Consider the following 11,449-nt stretch of genomic DNA (forward strand, 5'->3'; position numbering starts at 1 on the left):
CGAACCGTGGCGATCGAGCTCGAGATAAAACAAAGATCGCGATCAGTGTTTAAGAGGGTGGGCGAGAAGACACTCGAATTGGAAGTAATCCCAGGGCATCGCGACGCTTTTACGTGCCGCAATTTCCCGGATCCGTTGACGAGGACGTGCCTGGACTCGGTTGACCCTACCGCTGCTGCGGCCGGAAGTGAGCGATGCCTTCCTTCCTTCCGCCGCGGCGCGGACCTTACGTGATCCCGGGTCTGATTGCGAAAGTTCACCACGAGCACGGGCGTGCCAGACATAAAGCTCCGCGGCGATCCTTTCCGATCCAGATATTTCAAGCTGCATCAAACTATTGACTGAACCGAACAAATAGACTTCGATTTTCGTTTTCTACCGGGGAAAGTTAATAAACGCGGATGATCAAAGTGATCGTCGCGTCTCTCCTTCGCTGATTCCAATAGAATTCCCACAGTTCGGACGACAATATACCTTGGGAGGACAAGGGAATTTGATCTTAAAAGATATTGTCATTAAAGTGGTAGCGATGCGACAAGACAGAATCTCAATGTCGGCCAGTAAATTGACCAAAAATACGAAATTATTACCCGAGACAATTAACTTTCTTCTCTCAATAAAGATCACGTATATCGTTTGGCTTGCAGAAGAGATTGACTTCGACGAGCGCTACCATGGAGACAACGTCGGTACCGAGCAACTCCACGTCACCGACGGCGCACCGACGGGGTATCCTGCCGGCAGGGAATGACAGCGGGGTGCTCGAGAATCGGCGGACGATATCGATGAAATAGGTCGAAGGTTTATCGTAGATCCTTGATCTCGCCCGATGTGTACCGGTCTGTTCAGTCGACAATAGGCTACGCGAAGTCTCTGAGCAAGTTCCAACGACTCTCTGGCCCCCTGCCAAGGTGCACCGACAGCCCGTTACTTCGACTTAGAATTTAATCGATGTCACACCAATGGAATATCTTCTTGCCTTTGACCAAACTAACAGAGAAACGTCATTTGTACCAGCGAATTCGTTCCATTTTCTTGTCCCTGCTGTTTCGTCCCTTATCGTTTTTAATAGTCGTTCAAAAGGCGAACTCGTGCCGCATCGCGCGGAGCGCTCGTGCCATATTTGTCAACTTGTACGTGGGCGTGTTTATAAGAATCGACAGTCCCCGGAAATAAAAGAATAATAGAAAATCCTTCTTCCTACATTCCTTTTTATATACGTTGCGAACTTGTATTTCTCTTTGTACAACAGCGACGGACTTCAAAGCTTTCTTCCGATGATCATCGACCACTGGATGTCACACGAATCTAAGAGATGGTCCTCGAGTTTCTCAACTTCATGTACACCGACAGACCACAAAGTATTTTCAATCTTTCTTCTTTTTCCCGTTATTTAACCTGAATTTCCGAAAGAAATTTTGCCTCGCAAGCCCCTCTCGAATTTTTATTTCGACCTTTTGAAACCTCGCTTGGCAAAGGAATAAATTCTACGGTTCGAGGACGGAGTGCAAAAAGAGAAAGCTTTCCTGAAAGCCTCCTTTCTTTTCCTTTTCCGCAGGATCCCCACGTGAAGTCCCGACACTGCGAACTCGGGTCAAAACTCAAGCCTCAAATTTCGCAGCTGCTTTTATTCCGGGTAACTGGAATTTTTTGTATAACCACGTTCGCCCGTATCTAGTCGTAAAAATTCGTGCGAAACTGTTCTAGTCTAATGTACGTGAATCGATTACGCTTGTCATTGACAACGTTCAAGCTTGTTGGAAGTTGTTGGAAGGATGTATTGTAAATTGAACGGTGTACCGGCCGAGGGGCTAACATAAAAAGAGCTTGTACGCTTTCGCAAACCATGGGAAAAACAAAAACCTTATAACTTCGCTGCGCAGAGAGTTTAGTAGGAAATCGAGCGAATATTTTTTCTACGGGATTGAAAAATTGTCGGTCGCGGCCTAAACGCCGTTCAACTCTAGGAAACTGTTCAACCCTACGAGTGCCCTTAACGCATCACACGTTGATTCCTCTTGTCTGTTGTAAAGACGCAAACAAATAAATGAATCGATTACAAAATGATTGTGACCTTAAACGATGTACCAGGGATGGGGAACCTCTTCCACACGAAAGGCCGTATCGTTCGAACCACTGTTTTCGGGGTAGTACATGCTAATTTATTTTTACAATAGTAAATCCATCTAAATTTTATATCGGCACAAAATTTAAAATATATAATTATAAATTTTTATTGAAATTAACTTCTTTTAATAAAAAAAAAATCTTTAGCGATGTCGTCTTCTTTCAACTCGATTAATTCTATAGTGACAGAAAATTTTTACAAAGATAAATAAGGCCGCAGGTTCCCGATACATACCTTTCACGATCGATCGAGGGCTAACATTATAACTTTATTTTATTTGGTAGCACGATATTCGATGCCACTTGTTCGTACATCTAGTAACGCAGCAGGCAAGAAGAATCCATGACAATATATTTGACAAGTGGCATTAGAAAAGCGAGTGAAGGGAAGTAGCAACCAGAACCGAAGTCGTCGTACTCGAGGGACAAGACAGCTGAATCAAATCTGCTGTTAGGATAAAAAAAATCGTTATTGAATCTCGGTTAAAAAAAAATCGATGATTTTCGACCCTCTACGTCCATTCGGCCACGCGAACGCGACCAGTTTCAATTGAATAATTTTCTCGTTAACTCGAAAACAGGGTAGCGGTGATTCAGAGAGGGAAGTCGGCACGTTTGCCCGGTGATAACGTCGTAAGAATTTCAAAGCGATACTATATTTGTACGGAATGAGATGCGATCTCGGTGGAGGTAAATTTCTTACGCGTAGCGTTAGAACGTCGCCTTCGATTTACATATCATTTGTATTGAATTTCATTTAACGTCGGCTCGCTGAACAACGAGGGAAAAAAAGGAACACCGAGCTGTTGGACCGTAGAGGGTGGGCCTCGCGTATCGATTGGCAAGAGGGACGAACGAACGGAGCAAGTTAACCGTGATATATTACGTCGCGTGAAATAATAATTCTTGCGATTAGAAGCACTGATATGTACATAAAATGCGTTCGGTTCATTCTTCTTGAAGAGAAAACGGAGGGACCTTTTATCTAGAACTTCGTCCCGGATCGATCGAGAAATCGCGTGAGCTGTTTTCTAACGAAAACTCTCCGAGAAGAAAAATTTAGATGATCGATTTACGAACTGCGGTTGAAATTTCGATCGAATCTCGTCGATTCGTTGAAAGCACTTTAGGAATGAATATTGTAAATATCACTAAGGGACTCGTGTCTTATTTCTAACTCGTTCCGATTTGCAAGTAAGGAAAGAGAACAGACGCGAATTAAACAATAATAATCAGGCTAAACTTCTAAGCTTTGGTCGACTCGTTCGTGCTGACTAATTAGTCAAAATATGGCTATTTTCAAGACGTCCTGAACTTAGTTGAAAACAAGAATGTGGAACCAAGAGGAACGGGAACTCGGTTCGAATAGAAGGTTGAAACAAGCAGAATTATGCTACATGGTATGAACCCGAAGAGTGGAGCTGGTGCGACGGAAAGTTAGGAGAGTATGGATACGCACATACACGTACACATACACGCGCGCATACACAGTTGTACGCACACGACAGAGAGGAATAAAAGGGATGTCGTAAGGGTACGCTGATATATCTCCTCGAATTTTCAGAGAATTCACGGAAAAAATTCATGTACCTTTATAGGACCCTCTGTATCTACCCATACGTACGTAGGATATATCGATTTAAGGAAAATGAGAGAAATAAATGTCGTACGTTGTATATTTACACTATGTACTTTCTTTATCTTACCTCTCATTTATTCCCGAACATGGGATGGGAAAAGGGGTGGCTCGACCGGCTTGCATGCCGATCGAGTGACTCGAGGAGCACCGGGGCCCTTTAATACCCTTTCGGATTGGACAAAATGACGTTTGCGCAAAATGATTGGCCGATTCTTAGAAGGCACGGCTCCTGATTTGCATATTCATTCCCTCCCGATTTATCGATAATCGAGCAGAATTTTTTGGGTCAGTCCAAAGGGAGTGACCAATTGACCACTGTCTGTAAGTACTCACCCCTAGGATTAGTCATTCGGTCATCTGGTCAAAAATCACGAAATAACAATTCTAAGATTCGTATCTATTAATTTACTAATCAGAATTTAGCCATTTCCATTAATCGTCTATAGTTACTCGGATGATTTTAAAGGGAATGACCACTGAATTATAGTAGCCACCCCTAGGATTGGTCATTTGGTGAAGGGTCGTGAAATAAAAATGGCAAGATTTGTTTCCCTTCATTTATTAATCTACGATATTTCTCTACGACCAAACTGGTTCACCTTCGAATTGACTAGTGAATCGAGAGCTAAATACATACAGGTGGACAGTGTGATGTCAAGAGCCAAGAATAATGAATTTTTCACGTATAAATATACGATTCGAAGCAACCCATTCGAAATGATAAGATAATCAAAAGAGTCATAAGCTAATTTCGAGTTACTCTATATAAGAAAGTCGAAAACACGATTAACGATCATATCGTGTCAATTAGAGATTCGATAATGGTGTACGTAAAATTTTTACTGCTATTCTATACATTTGGTTTCTCTTTACAAAGAAGTTATGGTCATGGAACGATGATGGATCCTGTTAGCAGAAGCAGCATGTGGAGGCAGGGATTTCCTAGCGAGCCAAATTACACCGACAATGAATTAAACTGTGGCGGAACATTCGTAAGAAAGTTGACAAAAAAATTTTTATAGTAAAGTAGACAAGTAATAAAATGACTGACGGAAGTATAAGAACGCGAATGTACAGAAAGATACTGAATAATAAAAACAAATACTTAATCGTTCGTTTTACGTCATAGACTCAGTTCTATCTGAATAAGGGAAAGTGTGGCGTGTGCGGTGACAATTATGCTATGCCACGTCCCAGACCGAACGAGAACGGAGGCATTTACGGAAACAGTACAATTGTCAAAAAGTAATAACGCATACTTCGTCGGTCCTTCGAAAATATAACGAATTCATCTTCGTATCTTACAGATACGTAAAAGGAGGGATCGTCAATGTTAAAATAAAGTTGACTGCGAACCATATGGGAAATTTCAAGTTCGATCTCTGTCCTTTGAAACGAACTAACGATCTCGAAGACGAGGAATGTTTCAATCGCTATTCACTTAGAGTGATCAACGGCGATTACGAAGTGCGGATTCCTAATGACAAGCTGATCTTCAACTTACGCGTTAAACTATCGAAAAACGTGGTTTGCGACCACTGCGTCTTCAGATGGACGTACCGAGCCGCAAACAACTGGGGACAGTGCGACGACGGGACGTCGGATTTGGGCTGCGGCCCTCAAGAGACTTTCAAAAACTGCGCAGACATTTCGATCGAACGTTATTAAAAATTATGATGATCCATCCGTCGTTAAAAAACTTATTACGCAACTTTCATTCTGTCACACGACTGGCATTGTTTTTCTGTCCGAATATCATCGATGCCACTGAGAGGAGACAAGGATTGTTCATTGTTCGATGCACGTAATAAATAATTCAAGAGGAAGATAAAACAGAGCCGACCCGATAATGCGCAGCGATCCGAGCTGCAAATTAACGGAATGCGTGTGCATACAGATTACTCGGCACGCTTTCACCGCGTCTCGGTCTTTCTCCCTGCTTTAGCCTTGGCCATCCTTGCGCTCGTTATACTTTACGAGTCGCACTTCGCGTTTCTTTCCGCTACGTCCGTCGTCAGTGAATACTCTTGAAAATGAATTCGTAGGAAATGGATTCTGTGACTGAACGCGTGTTTCGGTCATTTGTTAACCAGCGCAGAGCGATCAGTATTCTACGACGCCTCTGACTATGAATAATCCGATTCGTTACGATGCAATCCTCGATCCAATGATCCTCGAACAAATACTATCCCTCTGGAAAATCTAAAACGTATATCGATGACTAACATTCCGTTTCGTGAAGACTATCTCAGAACTTTAGAAACGGAACGATTCAAGTTCCTTGAGACAACTGAAATAGGCTTAAAAGAACTTCTGTCTAACTCGGAGCGTGAACATGCACACAGAAAGAGACGTGATATAATTGAAGCATCAAAAGATTACTCTTAGTCGTAAAAGTAACGTAACACAGAAAACAATTTTCTAATGTCTAGGAGTTTGAATCTAGTTCACCGGCTGCATGACATAAGACACGAACACCAACTCGGAGATCATTACGAGTGTGAGAATGTGCGCGTGAACGGCTATACGTAGAACCCACTCGCTTTTTCCCCGTGAAAGATTTCTCCGAGCAAACTTATGTTAGTCGAGGACGTCCTCGGCCGGACTCGATTCGTCTACCGGGTGACTCATTACGAAAAAACGTAGTCGCTAGTTAATTTTCATCAGGAATAATCGATTGTGCAACAAGATTCAATTGCAAATTCTATTACTGTATTCCATTACTGTACGGTTCTTCCAAAAACGTGAACAGACGTCATAGCTGAATCATGAGAATTTCAAGTTCAGAGAACTGTTCAGACGTGTGTCGTCACCCTGACCTACTAACACTTTCTCTTGGTACAAGGAACTCAGTCAAAAGTATAAAAAGGAATGAGTAAACTAGGATTGATTTATCAGAACACTAAAAAAAAGATATCATCAAATTGAAAATTTGTAAAAAATACTTTTATACAAATCCATTAACTTTAGACTAGCTTAACACTAGAAAGACTGAAACTTAGTATATACCTATATTGCCCAAAGCAGTAAAAATGACTGCATTTTGAAAGAATAATGTGTAAAGAAATTTGTCTAAAATTAATTTTTAATATTTTTTATATTATTTACAGTCATATAACAAGTTATTAGTAAATGTTAACAATAAAAAAAATTTACTACGCTAGGGAAAAAAATAATTTATGCATTATTATTTGTACATTTGCCCAAAAGCAATCAAAATGACTTCCTCGGGCAATCTAGTGTTAAGTGCGCCTGAAATACGAGAATCGATGTGACAATCGATGCGACGATTGCATCTTAACAAAAGGTTCCGAGCGACTCTATTTAATTTCCTTACGGGAAGACCGGGCAGGTAGTGCAACGAATTTCAAACGAATTCAGCGAGCTGTTACGTTGCATCGACCCGTGATTCCAAGGCGTGTGCTCATCGCGATGCACAGCTCGAACAATTGTGTGTTAATTGGTTCGTGAAGAAAAAAAAGAGTTTCCTGGAGAAGAAAGCCTCGATTGTCTTCGATCGTCGCATTACTTTGTAAGGTGAAACTGTTTTTAAAATTTCATCCGACCGATGCATATTGCCCGGATCGATGAATGATGAAAATACATGGACGACAACTTACACTTTCGATTTCACCGCTTTCGCCGAGGAATGCTGCTCGGTATGTCCTTTGATTCGAGGCATACGCGATCTAATATTAACGCTATACACGCAAATTAACTGTATACAGATAAAATATTGCATAGAAACGACGAAAGATTAATTCATCAAAACTTAACGTGGCTATTCGAATGAATTCAAATATTAGATATAATTTTATTTATTTAATCATGGAATAGAAAATCCTTTAATTACAATGAAACATATAGGAAGGTAGAACAATTGTTAACAGCTTTCTTAAACTAATTATCAAGTTATTACTAAAGAACAATACATGATCTGCTTTCTTGCCTGCAATTTACACTCAATCTTATTTCTCCTCTTATTTCTACTTTGTACGAGTTACATATTAGAGACGTACAGAGTCTAATGACAAAAGTAGGTGTTTAGGATTAAGGAATATATGAATGAGAATAATTGTAAATCAAGTCGATTTCTGGGCCACAAGGCTGAAATAAAGGATTTCTATATACTAGTAAGGAACGAGCTCGGGTAAACTTGATTCCCGGTAGAAACGAAATCTCCAAGGAAGCGAGAATCAAAACACGGAGGGGGGGATCGCTTCGAAAGGAAGTGGAGTTGCCGTGTACATTGGTGTCGTGTCCAGCTAGCCAGAAGCGGCCTGTAGAAGAGCGGTGGTCAGCCTGTAGCAAGGTAAGCGTGGAGAATTCTCCGGCTGGCCGGAGAGGAGGAATGAAAGGCAACGACGCCAACCGGTAAGGAGGAGGTAGATCCCGCTCACCGGTGCACTTCACCTCCGGCCTCGGCACGGATCGCGACCGAACCGATGAACCAAGTGAACAGTTTTCGCGCGTTCCTCGTTCGTGCCTTCGACAGTGTCCACCTCGTCTTTTAATTAGTTAGACAGAAATTCTCAGATCGAAGAGGTCGTGGGAGGAACCGGACCCGTCGAGTGTGACTCGAAGTGAATCAGTTCCGAGTGAGTTTTGGTGTTTGAATCCGAGTTTTTAAGGGACCGTGAGGTGGAAGAATGTGGTAGGATGCGTATCCAGGAAAGATGTTTTCTACGCGCCGTCGTAGGACTCTGCCTGCTGGGCGGATTCTTCTCGTCGGCCGCCGAGCCGCAAACGACTACTGCCGGTGAGTTTCCTTCGAATCCGATTCTCGGTCTTCGAGACCAGTAAGAAAACACGGTTCTCCGTTTTTCTCGCGATTCATCACGGCGCGCGCGGCGAGCCTTTTCTAAGAGAAATCCGCGGCGCGAGACGCGCGGAGATCTCGAGTGTCCGAACAGTCGATATTGCAAATCGAAAGGAATACTCGACGCGCAAATATAGAAGCGACGCGTTGGTCTTGGAAAGTCTGCTTGACCTGGAAGCGAAGAGGTTCTTACGTAACGGAACATTAACACCCCGAAAGCAGACGTGAAACGCGACCGTATAAGAGCAGCGTTGGTCGCGAAATAACCGATCGTAACGGTATTCACCGTGAAACTGGCGAAAAGTTCAGTCACGTCCTCGTTCGTCGACCGATGTCGTCGTTCCCGAGTAAATCGTTCGAACGCGCACTTTCGACAGATGGTTCTAACAACGTTTCCAAGCGGTGTCCTCACGGAGAAACCGGCTCCGCCCGCTTTTCCTGCGATCGTCGGTCGCGTTTTCCTAAAACGGGAAAGAGATTTCGCCGATGATGGAGGAAGATCGGCTCGAGAAATCGCCTGCTGTCCAGGTTGCCCACTAACACGAATATCCGATGGAAATCGCAACGGTCTCGATCTCATCCGATATCCGGGACTCGCAGTTCATTTTCTAGAAGACTAATTCGACTACATCGCGATAGTCGCTCGTACAAAGTCGATGTTGCGAAACGGGGAAACCGGTTTAAATGTTCCTCCGACACAGTCGAAGTAAAATCAGACAGCGACTCGTCGTCGAGTTAGACCGCATGTAATCCGCGTTGGTTCGATTCAAAGAGAATGGAAACTGGAATTGGCGCGCGTCGAATCGGTTCGACGGTCGCACGTGGCGGGATCGAGACGGTAAACAGATCGGATGGATCGCTAACGGGAGCATATTCGATCCAGTTTGCGAGTTGCCGCGTACAGCCTTGGGGAAACAAATAATAAATTAGAAGGCGAGATCATGTGTCCCAGTTACGGAGCATAAAGAGCCTGCGATCGGTCGTTCCAATGATCTGACGTCGGTAAATTAAACGATTTAAATTCAATTCGAAGTCTATTCACAGTCGAAGGAAACTTAACTTGCTTTACTATCGTCCCCTCGATCGCCGGCGATGCCCGCCACGCATACCGATCCGACGCAGTGGTCGGAACCAGCCGTGATTCAACGGAGTTCCCTGCACGAAAACGCGGCTACGTTTTGTCAATAACGAAACAGGGTCTGAGTAACTGGCTCGCGTGTTCAACGACGAACCGCATCAGAATATCCTATTAAGTCCGGGATGCTACCCTCCGGGTAGATTCACAGCCGAGTTAATAATGCATATGTTAGACTATATAGAGAACAATTGTTCGTTTTTATATACAAAAACTTTAAGGATCGTCGAGTAAATTATGATCGGATACAGAATTCCACGAAATCGTCCCCCTTTAATTCGAATGGAATTTCGTGTAGACACCTTTCTCCTCTGAAGATCTCTTTCCGCCTGTTCTCTTTTTTTCCGAGCCCGTTCCCCATCCTTCTTTCCTACGCGCGAACACCGAGTTCCCTCCTGTCTGCCTGCCTGCCTGCCTGCCTGCCTGCCTGCGATCGCACAATGAACGAGATTATTAACAGAACAATGAGACGAATTTCACGCGGTATGTAGGTTAGACCGCTAAAGCTAACGGCAATTGTTCACCGTTCATTCAAGCCGAAGATTTTGTACATTAATGAGATTAAGTAATCCATTATAAGACTGGAATGGAACAACAGTGAACAGATTTAGGAAACCAATATTATTTAATTAACGGAGTTGCTTATGCTTCAAAAAAGTAGTTCAATCGTATTTTATATAAATTGCAGCAAGAGGAAGCTTTTCAATAGCGTTAATATTTGATTGAGAGAGTAAAATCCATAATGGATTAAATCACTTTTCGTTGTATCACAACTGGACGCCATTTCCTACCTCGCCATTTTGAAAAATTAACAGAACAGCTCATAATGAAAATTAATTTAATTCTCCAAGAATTTGATAGTTTTAACCCCTTGACATACAAATTAAATGGAACTTTACATACAAATTAAATGGAATAAATGACGAGTCAGACTCGTCATTGTATGTCAAGGGGTTAATACGGAAAGGGTAAAATGACTCGGAACGTTGACTGGTAAATCGAGAAGTAGGTATTTTTAATTACACGTTAATAAGTAGATAATCTGAGAGGAGCGCGTCCTTCGACCCGCTTAGAAAGGTGTGCTAGGATCCTCTCGCGCGTTGCACCATCCGCGTTGCGAGACGAGATAGGTACCTCACGTTCGTCTCTTACGAGAGAGGCTGCTAATTAAATCCCGTCAGTTACGTTTTCCGCGATACGTATAATTCGTTTCGTTTCGCGTAACACACGCGACTTTCTATTTCGTGTCCCACGCGAGAATTGTTTACGCGTTCACACGTGCGTTCGATCGAACTGAACGATCTGACTTTTATCAGATAGACCTGGCCGCGTCGCGCCGGTTCGTCCGTCCGCCACGGTCCGTATAGTTTTTCTCCGATCGAACAGCGACTCCGCTGCTTCGTTTTTCTGGTACCGTTACTACGCGCTCGTTCGAGGAAACGATTCGTATTAATTTCTGCGTGAACGCGAACGAGCCAACCAATACTTCCCACGAAATAATTCCAAGTTCGACGACAGTCCAGTTATCTCATTTGAAATAAAATATGCCCGGTCCTAGTAAGTGGACCGAATCAACGAAAATAACATAATCTCCACTGATTCTATTCAGGAGTCTTAAAAAAACAAATCAGACTTCATTTAAGGAGTCAATACCAAAAGTTTATATACCTTAGAAAAACGCATTTCCTATAATTAAAAATAGTGTATTCTTCTTCTAATTTCGATATTT

At 42.8% G+C, this 11,449-nt stretch overlaps 3 protein-coding genes across 5 annotated transcripts in view; all 3 read left to right on the forward strand.

The window, feature by feature from the left end:
* LOC108626769 (uncharacterized) overlaps positions 1-3,809 on the forward strand; it is a 128,058-nt gene extending 124,249 nt beyond the window's left edge. For all 3 annotated transcript variants that reach the window (XM_018027627.2, XM_018027628.2, XM_026815098.1), the window contains one exon: positions 648-3,809. In XM_018027627.2, coding sequence (XP_017883116.1) covers positions 648-794 — 147 coding nt within the window. In that variant the 3' untranslated portion in view covers positions 795-3,809. The remainder of the gene's footprint in view (positions 1-647) is intronic.
* A 727-nt stretch (positions 3,810-4,536) lies between these two features.
* Positions 4,537-5,434, forward strand: LOC108626699 (uncharacterized). Its single transcript, XM_018027516.2, has 3 exons — positions 4,537-4,758; positions 4,896-5,011; positions 5,074-5,434. The coding sequence occupies exons 1-3, from the start codon at positions 4,588-4,590 to the stop codon at positions 5,432-5,434; spliced, it is 648 nt and encodes a 215-aa protein (XP_017883005.2). The 5' UTR covers positions 4,537-4,587.
* A 2,254-nt stretch (positions 5,435-7,688) lies between these two features.
* sas (stranded at second) overlaps positions 7,689-11,449 on the forward strand; it is a 19,522-nt gene continuing 15,761 nt past the window's right edge. The window contains exon 1 of the mRNA XM_026815076.1: positions 7,689-8,525. Coding sequence (XP_026670877.1) covers positions 8,426-8,525 — 100 coding nt within the window. The 5' untranslated portion in view covers positions 7,689-8,425. The remainder of the gene's footprint in view (positions 8,526-11,449) is intronic.

The sequence above is a fragment of the Ceratina calcarata genome, unplaced genomic scaffold, assembly GCF_001652005.2.
Source record: "Ceratina calcarata isolate Rehan_Ccalc_2016 unplaced genomic scaffold, ASM165200v1 scaffold428.2, whole genome shotgun sequence".
In the NCBI taxonomy this organism is placed as follows: Eukaryota; Metazoa; Arthropoda; class Insecta; order Hymenoptera; family Apidae; genus Ceratina; species Ceratina calcarata.

Bases quoted from the DNA above. Each gene is read 5' to 3' on its own strand.
- LOC108626699 (XM_018027516.2), top strand. From the start codon at position 4,588: ATGGTGTACGTAAAATTTTTACTGCTATTCTATACATTTGGTTTCTCT. The intron at 4,759-4,895 runs GTAAGAAAGTTG...TTTACGTCATAG, and splicing joins TAAACTGTGGCGGAACATTC to ACTCAGTTCTATCTGAATAA. The intron at 5,012-5,073 runs GTAATAACGCAT...CGTATCTTACAG, and splicing joins AACAGTACAATTGTCAAAAA to ATACGTAAAAGGAGGGATCG.